The sequence below is a fragment of the Drosophila sechellia genome, chromosome 3R (genome assembly GCF_004382195.2).
Source record: "Drosophila sechellia strain sech25 chromosome 3R, ASM438219v1, whole genome shotgun sequence".
Taxonomy (NCBI): Eukaryota; Metazoa; Arthropoda; class Insecta; order Diptera; family Drosophilidae; genus Drosophila; species Drosophila sechellia.
The window spans coordinates 4,181,313-4,202,427 of NC_045952.1; the positions used below are offsets into that span (position 1 = coordinate 4,181,313).

General features: G+C 41.4%; 1 protein-coding gene across 19 annotated transcripts in view; it reads right to left on the minus strand.

Moving 5' to 3' along the window:
- The window catches only part of LOC6613925 (TLD domain-containing protein 2), a 66,272-nt gene that overhangs the window by 31,018 nt on the left and 14,139 nt on the right, over window positions 1-21,115 (minus strand). For 9 of the 19 annotated variants that reach the window (XM_032720893.1, XM_032720892.1, XM_032720894.1 and 6 more), the window contains exons 3-5: window positions 12,302-12,672; window positions 11,459-11,967; window positions 2,683-2,754 (exon numbers count right to left, since the gene is read on the minus strand). The exons of 3 other annotated variants lie outside the window; for them this stretch is intronic. In XM_032720893.1, the coding sequence (XP_032576784.1) occupies window positions 2,683-2,754; window positions 11,459-11,967; window positions 12,302-12,565 (845 nt within the window). In that variant the 5' untranslated portion in view covers window positions 12,566-12,672. Of the gene's footprint in view, window positions 1-2,682; window positions 2,755-4,258; window positions 4,309-11,458; window positions 11,968-12,301; window positions 12,673-21,115 lie in introns of those variants that run through there. 7 more of the 19 variants (XM_032720910.1, XM_032720907.1, XM_032720908.1 and 4 more) reach the window with 2 other exon arrangements.

The following is a 21,115-nucleotide window of genomic DNA, read 5'->3' on the forward strand; positions in this document are numbered from 1 at the left end:
AGTGTGTAACAGATATATTGAAGCATTGCTGTTTTTTTTAATTTTGTATTTGTCTTCTACTTCAATCTTAATGCCAACAACATATTGAAGTTTCTACCTCGCACTCTCACTAGCTCATAAGGTAAATCAAGGGTATCTGATATCCGAGAAACAATTCTTAAGTTACAATTTGAGTCGTTCATTTTTTGAAATATCTTTATTAAAACATCTTTTCTGCACTACTTTCCTCTTCCTGTACTCACAAAATAGCCGTTTTCCCTATTATTGCGTTCCCGTTTCATTGGCAAAACTAATTTCCGTTATTTCGGGCGGGAAAATAGGTTTTCCTCAGCCAAGATAGTTGTATCACAGCCAAGTGAATGTGACAACAAAATGTTCGAATCGACAGAAGGGGGCTATTCATAAGTTTGAGTATATGAAAGCCTCTTTCTGCCGATCAAGGAACCCCTCTTCGCCATACCCCTGAAAATAATAAAAGTTTATTTGTGCGTGTCTTTTCACTGCGTTGCCAATTAGCGCAATTGGCGATAATCATAATTGAATATCAATGATAAAAAATAAATACGCGAGCGCGTAGAATAATTGCGGACTGAAGTTTTCAGCTGGCAGCAGGCGCATGCAAAGTGCCTTTGTTCGCAGATAAACAACGACGGCAGCAAATACTAAATAATTATTTAACGCATATTTGTCGCCATCAGATATTTGCCTTCACCATTTTTAATTCCTAGCCATATTTACCCCCGTGCGCCAATGAGAATTTTCCATGGAAAGTCTTCCAGTGCCTGGCTGCGCACCTGAAAAAACCTTTCGTTTTCTCCGTTTTCTAGGCCTTTTCGCGTGAAAAACCATTGCAAAAACAAGAGCCTGGTTGGAACAACTGTGTTTGATTTAAGTTGGCCACATTTGATGACGACCACGTTCCGAGCTGCTTGGGCGTTCGAGTTATTGAGTTCAGACGGCGAAATGGCAATGGAATCCATTTGCACAGTTGGCTTTCGCGCTCAAATGGAATGGATAGGTATTTCGCCTTTGTTCGGCAAGCAAACATGAATAATTATTAAATAATTGTAAATGACACAAATATTATGTTCGGAGGCCGGGAATTTATTTTTCGCATTCCTCTTCTGTTTTTCTGCCAAGGGGGTCAGTTTAAGACGAGGCAAATATATCTCATAAGCTAATATTTCTATTCTACTAAATCTCAACAAATCTGTACTATTACAAACCACAATATATTTCAGCGACTATATTATACGAGTATAATAGTATAATAGAGAATAATTATAGGGTAAGACATCTTTTACATGTTGTGTCACCGAGCAATTCCCAACATCTACCTGTGCTAATCACTGCTACAGACACGCCTCCGCATTAACCAGTTGGTCACACAAAATAGAGGATCAAATGAAACAACATATTCATATGTAGTTGCCCTGACTAATCTCCTGGTGTTTTCCATACAACGAGTATCTCAAGAAGTATCCGCAATGCGACGAGTCAAATTTGGCCAGAGGCTCTTGAGCAATTGAAAGCCGAATGGAAGTCATTCAGGGCTCGATCGCTGGCTCATACGTACATACATACGTACATACGTACATGTATCTTATCGCTCTTGTGCATTGTTTACCTTCGGGAATGTGGCCCTGGGCTGCGATCACTGGCATGAGCACCGAAAAAACAGAAGTGGCAGTAAGTAGCATTTTACTGGCACAGTTCCACCGGGCCAACTGGGTGTCAACAACCCACGGGGGTGTTACCCAGAGTGCTTACATTACGCATCGAATGGCAGAATGGCAGCCAAGACGAGCGAGTGAACTGAGCGAGTGACTCAGTTTTCGCTACGTATACGTAATGTGCACAAACACATAATGCATTATTGGCGATTATTGCCGTTGTAAAATTGGAAATAAAGAGATTGTGCATGTTCATGTTCCACGTGACTCATCAAAAGGTTGCGATCTTCTTGGGATAGGCCTGAAGTATTCCCATCCTAGCAAATCTATTTATTATCACAATAAAATACATACTCTCACTTCGAAAACTGCCTTATCTGACACCCTTCAAATTGCGGATTTAATCTGTCGACATCACTTGAACATCAGCCATTTATTTACGCTTATACGCGACTTATAAATTATCAGAATTCGCTAATAAGACGACAGCGAACATTAAGATAATCTATAAACAATCTATAATTTGAACACTGGCCGATCTCGCCTTATAAATTATCAATATTTGCGGCCTGCCGTTTTCGTTTTGGATTTAGTTTTAGTTTTAGGTTTTTGCCAGGCTTATTTACAGACCGCAAACATAATTTACTGCGGCAATTGGTGGTTTGAAAGTTCAAAAATTGGGCTGCCCGGCTATGGCTATGGTCACAATTCGCTGAAAGTCAAATATATATATATTTCTTAGATCTACGAATGGGTTATTAAATGTGGGTTTGATTTAAGTCGAGCCATGCAACATGCAACGTGCGACATAGATACATAGATACACATAGCATAAGGTGGCTTTATAGTTATGTCATGCAGGTGCGTCACAGGCTCTTTCTACATATGTACATATGCACATGCTATGTACTCCGCCTCATTTGCATTTGAATGGATGGGTGCTTTGGGTGGGGAGTTGTTGTGGGTGGGTGGACTTAGGCGGAATAGTGAGGTGTTAGTTGCAACTTACCTGCGCACGGGTATCGCCAAATTGTCAACGCTGCGTGACAAACTGGAAACATCTTGACTAGCCCTACGTGACCTGGCACGTTCGCAAATCATAAGGAGCACATCGGGGCAGGCGAACAAAACCAATTAAACGGCAAAGTGTGCCAAAACAAAACGGGAGGTCCAAAGAAATAAACGGAGAAACAATAAGGTAAATAAAAATGTGTAATTACGAAATGGTAAATTCAAAATACACCCAATACACGCTGAAGCAAAACTCGTTGAGTGTATCTCGCCTAATCGCGCGGGTTTAACAAATGCCAATTTACGGAATGCACACGTACCATTGGGGGGTACGGGATACGATCCCGATCGCAATCCCAAGCCCAAGCCCTCCAGTCGAATGGCTATCCATCTGCCACTGGATATTTTTATGGATATATGTGCTATATAAGTATATAGTAGATATTACTTTGGAATCGTCACGTCCAGAGAAGTATCGAGTAGGGTTGTGGAAATATATGGGTGAGAATTGAGGAATTGGCATATTTCTCTTCTTTTTCATAAGTTTTCAACACCATGCTACTTGAGTTGCTATTTTCCCCTGAAAGTTACTGTTCGAATTGCTAAGAATCAGTGCTCAGCAAAGTGCTTCTCGAGAATTACCATTTATATGCAATCAGTTGATACTATCAGTTTGGTTCTACGCACTCGAAGTCTCGTTGAAAACAATGTCCAACCCGACGTGCAAATATACTTTGGCTTGTCAAGGGTGAACACTTTATAGACCGATATGATATGAGTGCAAAGAAAATTCCCACAATTCGCGACTATTTCGGTTGAGATTGCCAGAACTCAAGGTTTCGCATACGAAACGCCCGAAAGTCTATGATGTAGCCCACGGTCAAAGCGTTTGGCATAGACAGTTTATCTAAATTTTGGGCAATTTTAAGCAGTGAAAATGAATGGGAACTCGCCACGAAAGGCAATTGTTCAGTGGGGCAGTGAAATGGCCAGACACTTCGATCGAATGAAAACGGAAAAATACTAATTGAGCAGGCAATTGATAGGTTGGTCTTAAGCCTGTAAATGTTTGTAAGTAATAATTAATTTTTAATGTTTGCTACCTTCAATTTCCAAAGCTTGTAGGTTTGGTCTAACATTGACCCAAAACGCCAAGAAGGCGAATCTCAATGAGCAAACAAAGGGAAGTTGGGATGGCAGAGTGGGGAATGTGAGTACGTGCTCAAGATCATGTTTATACTGCCCAATTGTAATGGTCTTCAGCTCACCGGAAGTTGAGTGCTTTTATCGTAAGACTCAGTTTTGGATCTTACGATATAGTGAGTCTAATGATCTTCGAGTTAAAGATAAGTATTTAGTCCGCATTTGTGGATGACCTCAATTTGCCAAACTCGGCTGAACAAAATGTTTGGCATCTAATCGAAAGATCGGGATCTTATCGAGGCAGTCATCATAAAGATACGAGTTCAGAGGAAAGACTGTCATTCAATAGTTGCCAGGCAGTTACCAGGAATTTAACCCCTTTAAGACTCTTTAATATAAGTGTGTTTGAAGGTCACATCATGTTGGCTTACCAATAGTATTGCGATGTAAGTATAACGTTCTGCATTGTGAGTTCAAAAGTCTTTGGGTCTTCGCACTGAGTTCATTACTTTGCTTACAAACTAAATGCAATTTCTGTGGACTAGGGCTAGAATAATTACAGGAAATTGATGAATGTTTTGGGAAAATATCGGATACCGATTAGCTGGTCGATCAATCATAGCCGCGCCATTTGACAGATGAGTTAGAGAAAAGGGGAAGGTGGCTAAAACAAGCAAAAGATAAATTCACTCGACACTGTTGACTTCTAATGATTCAATTTGGCTGTCACCGCAGTGGGAGGTGGAAAATATTGATGACAAAATTAATTGGCTTGTCGGCGGAGCCGTCGAGCAGGGAAATACAAATATAATACCCCAAAGTCGGCCCTTATCGCCGACCAAACACAGCTGACACCAACTGCAGCGGCTGTGCGGTAAACACTGTCACGTGTATTAATTCCGTCTTTGATTTTGATTCTACTCCATATTACGTTTTGCCCACAGTCCAACTTCTGATAGTCATATTTAAATTGCCCCTCTGGGCAACAATATACCCACCTGCCACCTGCCACCGCCCACTTTCCAGCTCATAATTAGAATTTGTATGCCGCATTGTTATCTCTGTTTGTTTGCCTTGGCTTTTTGGCTGCTCTGGAAAAATAAAGCGAGTGAAATGCTGTTTGTATTTGCCCGTCCGCTGCTACCAGCTATCTCACTAACTACCAAGAAAAAGGTTAATTGGATTTTTTGACACTTTTTGCGGTCTTTTGGCATCAGAGAATGTGTCATTTTTGAGGGCAAGTCAGCACGTGAGGATTGCGTAATGGAAGTAGTTTGTGTCGAGGAGGTTCTGTATTGGTGCGATTACAACGATAACTTGATGACTATCTAGTGGTTAATCCACTGACTTAATTCAGTCTGCTCTTGAACACGAAACTCACAGATTTCGGTTAAGATTGGCCTGCTCCCGCTGCCAGGGAGAAAGATAGTCAGAGTATCTTATTTGTATATGAAAAGTATTTGGCAAATATTTAAATCAGCCGGCGGGTTCTTAGTCATGCGCAGACGAGGAAACCGTCATCGCACATTTCACACATTTGCACTCGTATTGGATGCCAGCGCTTTTGGACTGGCCTTAATTGAAACAATTAATTGCATTTTATATCACTTTTGTAATACGCGTACCCACGGGTGTGAGCACGACTGATTGTGGTCAGTTGCCTTTAATTTCTCGGCGCCAGCGGCGTCGTAAATGAAAACATCAGCAACTCGTTTGATGCCTTTTTTTGTGGCCGTGCATACTTTTATTCCATCTGATGGAATAAAATGATGGATTTCAAATAAATCTAGTTTGGATGTGTCGTGTTTGCCAGCCATTTAGCAGGAGAGGCATAATTTCAGCCCGCCTTCATTAGCGGCTCATTCAGGCAATTCCTACGGACACCTGGCCAAAATCTTCGGGAACTGGATGATTAGATGGATGGATGGATGGACAGACGAGCCCCTTGATGGGGGAACTCGAGAAGAGAGTCTAAACACCAGAAGGTGTTTGTATTCCGACTGACTGAACTGACCTTCACTTTTGTAAATTCCACGAGCGATTCTGAATTCGGAATACAGAAATTTCAATAAACCAGTTTGGCCAAAACTCAAAATATTTACACAAACTGACGCGGCTGAGAACTGTTATCTTTCATTTAAATTGAAACTTGCTTTACGTAAATTAAGATAAGAACCGCCTTATCATGGCGTAACAAAAAAAAAAAAAAAACAACGAGCAGCCAATAAACAAAGCATCGAAAAAAGCGGGAATCTAATTGAAACGAAATGGAATGCAAAACTCGATCCGAATGAACAAATTTTCCTCAATGAACAATGAGTTCGAAATTGAACGAATTTCCCTTTGGCGATCAAAGAAATTGCATTTAATTGGATTTAAAGAGTGCCGTTTAATGTAATGAATATTTAGTGTCATGAAGCCTAATTGGTTTGCACATCGCGCAATAAATATATAGCGATTTGTATTGTAAATAAATTATGAATTATAATTAACTCAACACACTCTCGCCGAAGCCACTGAGAGAATCCAGTTTAACACTTTGCCACTTTGCATTTGCATAAAATGACGATTTTTTCGATATTTCGGCTGCGATCCGATAAACCGCGAATTCGCGAGATCTCGCTTCAAATGCCTCGCGTCGCGAGTTTCATTTCCAACTGACAGACGCAAAATGAAAATGATCATCCCATGGGTCTGGCTGTGTCATTGTTAATGGCATGAGCTCTGGATGTTATCATTCTGGATGGATACCAGTGTGCTCGCTGCCCTCTTCTTCCGACATTATATACATATATGTATATAGTATGTACAATTTACATATATGTATTCATTTATCAAATCAGCAGCCAGCGGAGCACAATAAAGGCCTCTCCCTCGGCGGACTTTGTGCACACACGCACGTAATCACTCGACCCAAGCGATCCCCAGATCCCCACTTTGGTTCCATTCAGAGTGGAACTTAGGCTGGAAAAGATATAGATAGATATAAATATCTATACACATATCTTAGCTCTTGGATTTCCTATAAAGTATCTAAGTTTCCTATTAGTCCAATGCCTATACGAAGTTACAACAATCTAAGTCTTAAGTTAGCATATGACTTTCAAGCTGATATTGCGGCAGTTTCGCCAGTAATATTCGGTCTTTCCTAAATGTTACCATATGTTTAATATAAGTAAACATTTGCAAAACTAATTTAGAACGCTCGCTAAGTAGTTGGGCAAACAATGGCAAATAGAGATATGAACTAGGATGTAGATAGCAACTGGAAATACTCAAGTAACTTGAGCTATTGATATGTAGAAAGGTTAGTGAAAGGTTAGAATAATACTTCTTAGGTCACAGCTACTTAATTGCAATCATTATGTCCCATCGCTTATTTAATCCCCAACTGGATTGTAACGTTACGTCTTAATTACCACACTTATGGCATTTATAGCAAATTAGCATATGCTTGCACGTCAAGTAATTCAGGCGGTTCATCATCCCATCACACCTGATCATCACTGGAAACCCACCTGACAACGTCGAGCTGTCTGGGCCCTCATTCGAACCTAAACGTATTACCTAGTTGCCATATTAATTATCTGAAGGAATTTCTCAGTCCGCCCGTTGTTGGGTAATTAATATCCCAGAGATCATCGATTAGCACTGAAGCAAATCAGCTTATCGGATAACATGAGCATGTATGTGTATAGATTCTTATACGAGTCTATATATAAGAAGGCTTAAATCCGCAGTGTATAAAAATCGATTTTGGACAGCACATATATATACACGTTATATAGTATGTGGGCAGGGGCAGGTCTAAAAATGAATTACGACTCAATTGGGTTTATATTGGCTGGTTATAAAGAGATATGCTGATACCGAAATGTCAGGCCAGCCGAACCCGAGTGGCCTCTTTGGTCAGCGCCCATAAATCGTTCGATTATAAACAATATAATAAAGTGTGTTTTCGAGGCATCGTGTTTACGCCAAGTACCTGTCACAAAATCGAGTTAACTTTTTCGATAGACCCTACTAATTTTTCCTTACATTTAGTTTTGTTTGTGTTCTTCCGTAAAACCCTCGACGCCATCTAAACATACATATATAAGAGAACATGGTGGTAAAGGGTTTGGTTTTATGGCCTGATGTTTTTGTGCTAATTTGAAAAGCTGAAGTAGCTGGGCTCGTGAATGTTCAGGCTTCTTCAAATCTGATACGGAGACACTTTCAAGTGCTTTTCACCAACGACAGTTTGATCTATGCACTTTATACCCCATAGACCAATGAGTCAGGCAATCTAGTGCGTGGGGTCTTTTATTTGAGGGAGTGAATCAGACCAAAGGTAGAATACCACCTTCAGCTAATCGACTTCCAAGGTGAATCACAATTATGCTCAGAGAAAAAAACGTTTTCAACGATCCGATTTGGGAATTTCGATCTCAAAATCATGCTAAGCGTACTCACATCGAGATCGAACCATTCTCATATTGCACATGACTGCTCTCACTTGCCTCTCTCTTTCTCTCATTTTCTGTCTGAAAGTATCTACATCGAGATCGTTTTCATATCGAAATCGAGATGGTTTCTTCTCAAGATTCTCAATGATTGATGCCCCTGAGTACGCTGAGCACAACCGATCTCGTTTTTTGTCGTCCTCAATTTCTCAATGGGTGTATGAATTCTCGAAAAGGTGTAAATCGTTTAGCGCACGCTTATAATAAAGGGTTTTGCAAAGTGCTGTTTAAATTATTTATTTTTATGGCTTAATTTTTTGGTACTTGATATGACTTATTGCTTAATTTGTAAGCCAAAAACAAACACGTTTCACTGCGACAACTTTATTGTTTCAAAAGGGCTGGCCAAATTGTTGTGTACTTCATACAGTCGGCCAATCGGTACAAAAACCTCTTTATTCATTCAGCTACTTCGAGTATATACAAAATTGCTGCACAGTGGAGCTCCCCTGTTGGTATTTTGCAGTTGATATGATTTTATTACTGTGTGTATTCCAAAACACACTGCACTCTAAAGATAGAGTCAGAAGAACCTCTATATAGATATATGCGACGATTTATGGCATTTGCACGCAGTCGCACAAGCATATAAGCTGTTTAAATATTTGCTGAAAGTGTTGTGATATTCAGCTAACTACTGTGTGGGCATCGGAAAGACTAGGTCCAAGTCTAGGAATCATGTGGAATGAATGAGTGAGTGATTGCCTGACTGATGGAATTCGTACTTGTATCAACAGCGGGCCGAAACAGAAGCCAAATTGGAATTAGGAATCACAAAGCCAAGTGGCGAGACACTCGGTCTCCAAGCTGAGCAAATATTCACGTGAGCCGGATTGTGCCTTGTGACTGGAGGCTGTTGGATTCGTTTGGACCCAGGCCTTAATTAACTACTTCGAGTGGGAACTTGGGATCTTGGCGGTTGCTTCAACGGATGACCGATGGAAAAAATCCACAGAGGTGCCAGTCTGCCGATGGGCATGATTGGATTTTTTTCAGCCTCAATGTTTCCAGCGACCAAGCCTTCATCTATTGGCTTACAGCAGATTTGTTCAGTTTCTAAGCGGATAGATATGGCCAACATATGTTTCTGAAGTGCGCTTGTGTTAAATCTTGAAAGAAATATCTATTGCATTTTATCTAACTACCAATAACTTTCAATTAAACATAGTGTTCGCAAGGGGAATGTCATTAGGTGTTTGCTTAAACTGAAAGCCTTGTCCAATGTAAACTATATATCAATCAGATCCATATCGCGTGCATTAAAAACGTGTTGCCATGGCAGTTAAAAATCGAGCTACTATATATATAGTATTGGATGATATGTCCCGATGTGATAGGGAAACAGAGGCGACCGATACGGCAAATATGGCCAATTAATGTTATTGCCTTTGTTTACATTCCGTTGGACAATTCGCTAAATTTGTGCGCTCCATTAATTCTCTTTACAAGTTTAATTGACATTGCAAATTGTAAAACGCCGCCTTTTATTTTTCCCGTTCGCTTACGTAAGTCAGATAAAAAAAAACACAAACCATACAAAAGACATAAGCCTGATAAACGCGGATGTTCTGTAACTAATTTGCATGGCTGGGTGGTAAAATGCTCATTTATAGCAATAAATAATATCCCACTTTTGAACTTTGTCACTTGGGGAACAAGGAAAGATACTTTCAATCCCGCATCGTTTGCACATCGATATTTTCCCCGAAAAGGTTTGTTGTTTACAGGGCCTTTCGGGCCATAATTTCCATTGTTTCTCGTTTTTAATTAAGGAAAATGAAACAAAACAAAACAATCACAAATAATTAAAAATAATTAAAATGCAAAGCAAGGCAGAAACAGAGGCACAGGCAAAGTCTCAAATCGAAATCGAAATCGAGATGTGAGCAAATTGTGACAAGGGGCGGAAAAACAAAATGCTGGCTAATTAAAAGTAAGATATGACGAGAAAAAGCAAAAAATTGTGTGCTTTCAAGAAGGCGCAAATTACCCCAAAAATACCAATATCGATGTGCAATATGTTTATAAGCCGATGACCATAACTCAAGCGCTGATCATCAGCGGATTTGGATCAGCAGATTTCGTCTCTAATTGACCCGCCGGCGGCCAAGAAATAATAATCCTAATAATAATAATAATAATGCGCATAATGAGGCTCATAGGCATAATGAGGCCCGATAGACAGCCGGCTAATGGAGTCGAGGCGGGTCCGAAGGCCGATCTCGAAGCGGATCCAAAGACCCCGTTGGGCGTCTGAGCAGCGGCAATGACTTGACCTGGTCGACGGGGGTTCGGGGTCAGCGAATGAACCCCACCAACTCCCGTGTGAAGGTCGGTCGCTTTAAGGGGGAAGAAGAGCAGGTGCAAGGGAGCAGCTACCTATTTCACCAAAGTGGCAATCCGCCCACACATAACCTCGATTGAACCCCTATTGCGATTTCTTTCCATTTTTGTTTCCGATCTGGAGTTGAGTGGAAGATAGACTTAAAGTGAAGATGGGATTTGGTTATACTTAAACTATCAAGAAACTGGTTATATGTATTTCTTAGCACTTTTCGCTTTTGTTCATTTGTATGGCTCTTACATTATCGATTGAATGGCCAACTTAAATTAGTTTTGCAATTGGTTCCCTGGTTAGCTGCTAACTGTGGCTGCTCTAAGCCATCAAAAAACCAGTTCGAAAAGTGCGAATCAGAAATCTTTAATTAGAACCCTCGACGGTGATGAATGACTTTCGGAAAGTGCGTGAATCGTTATGTTCAATTGCCAAATCGAGGGATTCGGCAGTTGGTGATCCGGCTGCGAGGAGGAGCTGCTCTGAGGAAATGCCTCCCCTTCCGATGCATCGCATAAATTAAAGTGAGGCCCAGGGGCACCGGAAATGTATCTGAAAGTGTGAGTTTCGGGGGTGGGAGTGTTTCATGCCGGCAATTAATCACACATTCGACGGGTGTTAGTTCAACATTCGCAGCGGGAGCAGAGATTGGTTGGGTGGGTGGTGGGTAGTTGGGCTGGTTTGGGTTTGATTGCCAATCTTACGCAATCGATGCATTTTAGTCACTTGGCAAGGCGCTTGTTAAACACGCAGACGGTTTGGTTAGAGTCAAACGAACGGAGAGGGCGCACCTGTTCTTGAAATTGTCGGGCACGAAGATGTTCCACCAAGAGTGGCGCTTCTCGCGCGGGAAGTACTCCCCGTGGCTGGGATCGATGATGTCGTCCTCGTCGTCGTTGCCGTTGCCACTTCCGTTGGCAAAGCTGCCGGAGCCCTCGGCCAAGCTGTCGTTGGTCAGGTCGCTCTGGGACTCGCTGCACATCATGCCGGAGTCCAGGCTCCTCTGGTTGATGTACTCCATCTTCTTGCGGCGATGCCGGTCCAGCTTGGTCTGCAGCGAGCTGCGCCTGCGCCTCTGGCGATCATTCTGGGGTCCCTCGTACGAGGTGTTCAGCCCCTGGAGCACTGGACGCGGCGACTGGCTGCCGTCCTCGAAGAAGGTCTGCTTGCCCGGATCGTTGGGGGAGCTGGCCCGGATATTCTCCTCGGAGCTGTACACGATCTCCGGACTGGTGGGTGTGCCGGATCCGTCGGATTTCTCGCTGCGCACAGCCGATTCGTACGAGTCTTTGGTGGAGTTCTGCAAGGAACGAAGGAAAGGGTTAGTTCAAATGGCTCTTTTTGGTAAAGTAAAAAATAGGGATACAAAAGAACTATATTTTGCCTCTTTTCTAGTATCAAACGAATTGTTTTAATCTTCTTGTCTAACCATGGAATATGATTCTCTTCCAGGAATGTTACAAAATTAAATAAAATATGCCCCTTAACAGCCTATACTTTACTTTACTTTACTCTTTTACCAAATAGCTCTTCGAAAAATTCCTGAATAATTACTTTGTGCAAATATCTCATTCCCTATCAATGCAGTTTTAAGTAACTTAAAATAGAGTTTATTTAGTATAAGTATCACTCACCTTACTACTATCCCGTCGCAGGAAGGAGACGGCTATGGAGCTGCGGCGCTTCTGGCTCTTATCGGATTTACTGGAGAACAGTCCGAGGGCCAGGGAGCTGCGCCGCGGGGGCTTCTGTGGAGGCAGTGGTGGTGCCGTGGCATTGAGGCTGCCCTCCGTGTCGCCGGAGTCGCCGTCGTGCTCGTCGATGTTCACCAAGGACGGGATGGAGGCGCTGGCCCAGTCCTTGCGCAAGCGGTACTTGCCGCTGTCGATGATGCTCATGGCGTGGCGATCGGTTCTAGATTCGGATGACGGCGCTGGTCGGGCGGATAGATTGGTAACTGGGTACTAACTGCTAACTTTAGCCGTTAACCGTTAGCCGTTAGGCGCTGCAAGTACTCCAACCGATTAATTATCGTCGAAAACATGGCTATGGCTGCTTTTGGCTCTTAATTGCCGCGCTCCAATTACTACCAAGCGTTGCCCCGTCTCTTTCTACCTCTCCCTCTCTCTCTCTCTCTGCGATTTTCCCCGCACTTGCGAAACTTTTACTTTCAGTGAACTCTATTGAACCGGCATTAGCGTGGTAATTAGCAGGCCGTTGTCGGTCGAGCGGAACGCCGTCGCCGTCGTCATCGTCACTCCGCCAGCAACCGCAATGAAAAACAGGCAATAACCCAGACTGCGCTGGAATATCTGGTAGCTGCATTGGGCAAACGGGTAAAGTACACAACTGTATTAAACGACAGGGATCCCTAGGATCATTGTCATCGGAAGAATAATCAGACCGCAATTAATTCCGGCTAGTAAATCCATCAATTAGTGATTCTAACTTTGCAGCCCAAATGAATTTGCAGCTAATTCAATCGCTTTCTGACGTAAAATGAATATATTGCACCATTTGAATTTGAGTGAAAGAACCATTAAAAATCTATAGACAATATCTAGCTAGCTTTAATAGACACACTAATCACATCAAATTTAAACGTTTATTGGTTTCATGTTGACCAAATTTTGCCAGTCTATCACGGATCGCTTAGCGTCCTCTCACTTTCAGCCCGCTTGCTAGCCCGTTCCACAATAATATTCGTACTCACATCGCGGAGGCAGCAACAAGCAAAGCAGTTAATAATGCAAATTAACTCACAACTTCATGACATCATGGCGAGTAACAAACAATGGGCAACAACCTACGACAACAAAACAGCAGCCCAGCCCATACAGCATATTACAGAATCCAGCACAAAAATCCCATGATGACGACGGATCTGTGATGATGATGGTGATGACTGACTAGAATCTGCTGATGGAGGGATACAGGGAATGCGGTGACGAAGGGGGGGACACGCCACTTGGCTGGGAAATCGAAAGTGCCTAGAGTTTAGCTCGACTTGCCTTACAACTGTCGCTATCACACGATTCTGTCGGCACAATGGATGGCAGAGGGCAATTTAAGGGGCGGGATTCCCCGGCATATGTTTCTGTAAACTGACAGACTTTACAATTTAACGCCAGATCAAGTCGTGTGAGGCTATTTAGACTTCCAATTCTCACCCAGTCGGACAAATTATAGTTAGTGCTTGGCTGGGGGAGCAGGGGAAGCTAATTGAAATGGGTCATTAGACCCCACGCTATTGTGAATCGTGCCAGGTCTGGCACCCAGAAACAAGCTATATCAATGGGACAGTTGGCTTCCAACCAAGTGATTTAAGAGAGATGGTTTTGAAAGAGGGTATTACATCCAAGGATATATTCATAGATTGTAAATTACCCGAACTTGCTGACCCTGCCTAGCTAATTGGAGCTCTCCTGACACTTTAACACAGTCAAGTGTCCTTTGTCACGATAGCTTCTTTCCACTTTCTAAGCAGGGGGTCTGAAGTGCTCCCAATTCCGGATGATTAGATCACTGGAGTGGGCCAGACGGCTTACATGTGTCCCTGGCGCTATCTCTGGAGGAGCTGTTGGCCCGGAGTCCGGGTGTTTGTGCGCAAACACTTGACAGGGCGCAAATACGCGCCGCCTTATCATGCCGAATATATAGGAAGAGAGCAATTTGAATACACGGGTGCTGCTGGTGGATGGTGGAAAAAAGCCAACCTTGTCCACTCGTCAAGTGAACGGAGCAGAGCGGGAACTCGAACTGACCACAACCGGTCGAGCTCAAGGGGCTTACATGTAAGTCCAAAGCGACTTCAGTCGAGTCGAATCAAGTGCAGGTTCCGCTGGATCGGAGTGGACTGGAGCTCACGCTTCACGGCCGGGCACGTACACAAGTCACGGGTCTAGGTCTCGGACTCAGACTCGGACTCGGTCTTGGATTCGGTCTCGGTCTGGATCGGGGCTGGGGATTACGATTGGGTCTAGGTCTAGGTCTAGGTCTCCAGTGAGCCGCGAAGGTGGGATCCACTCGGCAATTTATGGCCCACATTAATAACCCATTGGGGAGTCTATTATTTATTTGGTTGTCGCCTGATCAATTGTGCAATGCGCGCATAAATAAATAAACAAATAAATACAAAGACCTGCAGCCAGTCCGAATTCAAAGTCTTACGTCTTACTGTGTCAATGTCATGGCTAGTCAAGCGAAAAAACTGGTCTCGGGTAGTGGATCCCTAAATAATTTAAAAACAGTAGAAAATGTAGGGACTCATAGAAAATTAAAAACTATTTATATGCTCCATAAAATATGCATAGTTTAGGCTTAGACTTTCGGAACTTTTTGTTTTGCTCGTTTCACCGCCATTTGGCCACTTTAGTTACTTTTAAGAATTTTAGAAAAAGTGTACTTCAAATTTGTAGGCAGCTCTTTAAGTTAGGTAACTATCTTTTGATGGCGAAAGAAATCGCTGCACTTCAAGAACTTTCCCATGCACTTGTTTTAATTATTGTGTTATTCAGTTTTCTGCAATGTGCAATCTGCGGGAAACGAAACTTTCCATGGAAACGCAGAGGAACGGAAAACTACAGCACGTGATAAGCGGGAGTTGGGCCTGATAAGGCGGCAAACCTCCTCGCACGAGAGCATAGACCTATAAATACCCCATTGGGGGTATCGGATCGGTTCTGGCTGCTCAGATGGAAACGCCGCAGACAAGGGCCCATAAAACTTTCAATGACGAGGCCAACTGTCACATGGCAGAGGCTGCAGCTGCAATTTGCAGTGCATGGCGAGGTCCAGTGAAAACGTTGATAAACTTTGATGTGCTCAAGTGTGAAAATTTTCCATAGTCTATGCTCAAACGCAATGGTAAATAAAACAAGCTCTGAGAATAGATTAATACATCGCAGGGAGTTTGAGGGTGCAAAGTGTGGGAAACACAATTGGCTTAATGCGAAACTTTGGACGCTTAGACTGTCCACCGGCATTGATTTATGGCCCACTTGATGGGACTAATCTTGAGGATTTGGCTTTACGATTGGGAAATCCTAGGAATAAAAACACCGATAATACGGAACTGATAATATGGCCAAACTAGATTTTGCTTTCAAGTGCAGCCTGAAATATAATTCGCATATAAATGCAGTAGGTAAAAACCAATGCGTTATTGTCGAAAATTTGTGAAATAAATATAATGCGATTAGTAATTTCTATTAGAAAAAAGAAGTCAATTTCGAGAATTAGTCATTTACTCCATGCATTTCAAGAACAATAACCTTGATGACAATGCAGTTCAATTGGGCTGCGAGCACGTAAAACTGCACTTTCGATTTCGATGGAAACCGACCGGCAGCAAATGTATCTCGCAGATACACACGTTGACTGTTGGTGCAGACACGTTATGGGGCCAAACGAAATGAAATGCGAAAAGGCAGAAGAGACAACATGCAACCGAGCAGAAACTGAAACAGAAACAGAAGCGAAACAAGAGCAACACGATATAAATAAACCACTCAGACGTCGCAACAATGGTCACTGTGAGATACAAATGTATCTATACACGACGATTGGCGGATACATCGCGTGTGCACGGCATGTAAACGATATGTCTGACGTTGTGTTGAAGCAATTTGCTACACTAAAGCCGCAAAACATTCGTCGGGGAGGGCAATAATTTCCCAGATGAAAGGGAAAACCAGCAGAAATTACACTTTTGAAAAATGTATCGGAAATGCACGAGGCTTGAAAGTAAGCAAGGTGTTCCTCTTTGTCGAGTGATTATAATCTGCGAAGTCATTAGAGCTTTGACTTCTTATCCTACTTAACGAACCAGTGATCAAATAGTCGTCCTAGGTTCATAAACTAGTATGTCTAACAAATTCCAAACCAATTGTCGAGATCCATCCATCAGCAGTGCAGTGCATGGTTGGTCAGCTGTCGCGAATTGGAGTCAATAAATCACAAACTGAAATAATTAATTCCCTTTCTTGTGGTCTTTTTCGAAACGAAAACAAAACTGGTCGCCGGGAGTCGTTGAACTGGCGACACATGTGACACATGTACTACGTGTGCGACAAAGATACAAATGTATCTGCATGTGCTACCGTTTCAGCGGGCGTCGTCGCTAGCCAAAGTGTCAAGTGGTCGACGTATCTGCAAGATACGAGTGCGTCTAGGTTCTGTTTACCCAATAGCTAGAATTTCCTTTTCGAAATAGCCATTCAAAACATAGTCGCTAGACAGCCCGTTTGTTTAAGCCCAGTTTCGCATGACAAGACGGCCTGCGGCTTTATTAATAGACTCTGCTCGCATTGCCCATACGTGTTTGCTCACTGGCGAATTCCTGCCTGTCCATTCGATCATTAACTAACCAGTTTACACCTGGCCGACCTGCACACCTAATGCAGGGCGCTGGGTGGGGTCCATCTGACCGTATTGCAGGCGGGGGCGTGGGAGTGTTCTGCGTATCTGGGATTCTATAAATGCGACCCGGCAAAAATGCGGAAAGTGGGTTGGTCCGGACTTAGAGCGGGTGTCCCTGGGTCATCGAGAAACGATATCTTAACACTTCACATTTGTTATTTTCTTCATTCTTTAAAAGGCACTCCTTAAAAGCCAGTCCGTTGTGAAAGTTGCGTTCTTGGGCACGATATAAATATATTTTACACTGACTATAATTATGTACAATGTTCCAATCTTAAAACGATTATTTATATTATATTTCGATAAGTATTTGACTCATTCGTTGAATAAGAAACTATATATTTCCTCAATAGTAACATTAACCTTCTTTTTCCGGAGCAAGTTCCGTATCTATCACATAAAAATATTATGCTTCCCTAAAACTATGATACTCAGATAAGCGTTCTCAGAAATACGAAACTCATTTTCGAGTTACAGATACCTCCGCTCCCAGCAGTAATTCAATATGAACACAACAAACACTCATAAAAAATAAACAACGAAAATAAAGTTGTTTGCAAACAAAAAAGATGCCCGGTTCGATGTCACAAAAAAATAATCTTTCGGATTGTTAAGAACAAAATCCAGCCACTTGACTAAACAGAACACGTACGCCATATAAAATATAAAAATTCCAGAAAGGATCACGTAATCACAAACAAAGTATAGCGCCGCGATAAGTTAAAAAACTTAAAGACCATCTCGAATCTAACGATTTTTTCCACAAAGTAGCGAGTAGGTATCACATATCGCTGTTGATGATTGAGTATTATGTAAACAGTAAACAACATAACTTCGGATTTCTTCCAAGATTCCGACCACACCTGAACCCCTGGCTCAGTTCCCAATCATTGATAAACAAACGACGTTATAAGTCCGGCTTAGAATATCGAATGTAACCGGATAGCAAACTGATGTGGCGACACGAAGTGACATAATATAATCCGTAACCGTGACAGCGGAGCCCATTTGTGGGTGAACCGCAGAGGGAGGGCTGACAAGCTCAAAGAAGCTGGGTTCGGAAAAATCGAATTTTTGAAATTTAAAAGCTGGAATCGTTTGCCCATTTTTTGCCCATGTTTGCCCACCAATTAGTTTTTTTTGCCCACGTCCAGTTTTTGAGATATGAATTTTCGAACAAGTTCGAAAATTTTCGAAGATCAAAAATTTCACTTTTTTCAAAATTTTTTTTTTTTAATCGCAATAACTTCGTTTGCCCACGTTTGCCCACCCTTTAGAATTTTGAAATTTTCGAAAATTTTCGAAGATCAAAAATTTCACTTTTTTCAATTTTTTTTTTTTTAAATCGCAATAACATCGTTTGCCCACGTTTGCCCACCCTTTAGAATTTTGAAAAAATTTATACTTTAGAAAATATAAGACATTCAAGTTTACCTCGGTCTACTTTGCCCACCCTTCGAAATTATTTTTTTTCGTTTGCCCACTCTTAAAAATAAAAAATTTCGATTGCCCACCTCTTAAAACTAAATAATTTCGTTTGCCCATCCTTTAAAATTAGTTTATTTCGTTTGCCCACCCTTTAAAATTAGTTTATAATGTTTGCCCATCGTTTAAACTTAGTTTTTTCATTAGCCCACCTCTTTAAAATATATATTTTCAGTTAAAAGCGTTTGCCCACCCCTTAAAAATGGTTTTTTCGATTTTCCATCTATAAAACCAAATTTGTACAGATGTATGTAATAACTGTAAGTTGTGGCGCCAATTTACATATGTATCTTAGGATCGGCGGACAGAAGCACTAATATTATTTGATTATGATGAACACATATATGTATGTATGTACATAAATATATATGTATATATACAAAAAACTATATATATGTATGTTCATCAACACTTGCATGAAATTTATTAATGATTAAGAAAATTTGATAATTGGTCCGCCGATCCGGTGGGCTAATGAAAAAACTAAGTTTAAACGATGGGCAAACATTATAAACTAATTTTAAAGGGTGGGCAAACGAAATAAACTAATTTTAAAGGATGGGCAAACGAAATTATTTAGTTTTAAGAGGTGGGCAATCGAAATTTTTTATTTTTAAGAGTGGGCAAACGAAAAAAACTAATTTCGAAGGGTGGGCAAACGAAAAAAACTAATTTTAAAGGGTGGGCAAACGAAATAAACTAATTTTAAAGGATGGGCAAACGAAATTATTTAGTTTTAAGAGGTGGGCAATCGAAATTTTTTATTTTTAAGAGTGGGCAAACGAAAAAAACTAATTTCGAAGGGTGGGCAAACGAAAAAAACTAATTTTAAAGGGTGGGCAAACGAAATAAACTAATTTTAAAGGATGGGCAAACGAAATTATTTAGTTTTAAGAGGTGGGCAATCGAAATTTTTTATTTTTAAGAGTGGGCAAACGAAAAAAAATAATTTCGAAGGGTGGGCAAAGTAGACCGAGGTAAACTTGAATGTCTTATATTTTCTAAAGTATAAATTTTTTCAAAATTCTAAAGGGTGGGCAAACGTGGGCAAACGATGTTATTGCGATTTAAAAAAAAAAAAATTGAAAAAAGTGAAATTTTTGATCTTCGAAAATTTTCGAAAATTTCAAAATTCTAAAGGGTGGGCAAACGTGGGCAAACGAAGTTATTGCGATTAAAAAAAAAAAATTTTGAAAAAAGTGAAATTTTTGATCTTCGAAAATTTTCGAACTTGTTCGAAAATTCATATCTCAAAAACTGGACGTGGGCAAAAAAAACTAATTGGTGGGCAAACATGGGCAAAAAATGGGCAAACGATTCCAGCTTTTAAATTTCAAAAATTCGATTTTTCCGAACCCAGCTTCATTGAGCTGGGCTGACATGGTCTGGGCATCCAAGTCCGGCTCTTGCCCGGCAATCAAAGTGTTCTGACGACTGTGGTTTGGTTTCCCGGGTGTCTCGGCTCGATAATTACTTGCCGCACTGGAAACAAAACAAAGTGTCTTTCCATGGCGGAAGTGGCGTCGCCTTTGTGGGAAACCAGTTCTGGCTCGGAGTCCACTGTCTCCCGCGCAACTACCCGCTCAATCAGAGCCAATCAATCGTCAACTTTGTGTTCCGCAAAATGCGAAATGCGAACAGCTTAGAAAACAAATTACAAGTGCTCCGAATCAAACCAAGACGGAACCGATCACATGGGTGGGCCCACAGATTGGGAAGACTATAAAAATATAGTCACCTGCCTGTGTCGATCAATATGCAAATCCGAATCGCAACAGGCGATGATTTGAATGGGTTATGAGTGCGGTATATTGATTAATGATTAATGATCGGCGGACACAGGAGTCTGGATTCTACGTAGATACATATGTGGGCGTGGCGCACAGGAAGTGGAAGTGAGATTTGGAAACTATTTACAACCGACACCTTCTAATTTATGTATTCATTGCGGATCTAAGCCGTCAAATAGAAATGCACCGTCTCGTAAATCTTAAACTCAGTTAACTAAATCTAACATATTGCCTACAAAGTGCCGAAATCCTCCCTCTCGAAACTAAAAACTTTGGTACATTTTATTTAATGCCCAAGCAAATCCTAAGGCGTATTTTATTTGGTCTTATTGGTCTTATCTGTTCAAGCCTAAAATATACGTATTAAGAATTTATTGAGTATATTGCCGGAAAAGTTTCTTGGCAGCTGCTCTTGAAAATTTGGCACACTTTGGGCGACCGAATCGTAAATGTGCAATAAACATTTTATGGTACCTAAACTGGGAATTTATTAAATCATCGATTGTCGACAGACAGCAAATCACAAAGTATTAGATGATAATCGAGAGTGCTCTTGGTCTCGAATATCTGAATGGACGGACGGACATCTCGAGTGCCTTTGTTAGAATTTCGGCGCACCGACAGGTATGTTCATTTGTACCTATAAATACATATCTATAGACTTGTATTTATTTGTGTAATTATGACACTGTTTTCACGCCAACTTGAGCAAACAAACAGCAGTAAGGCTCTTTGTCCGGGCCAAGTAGAATT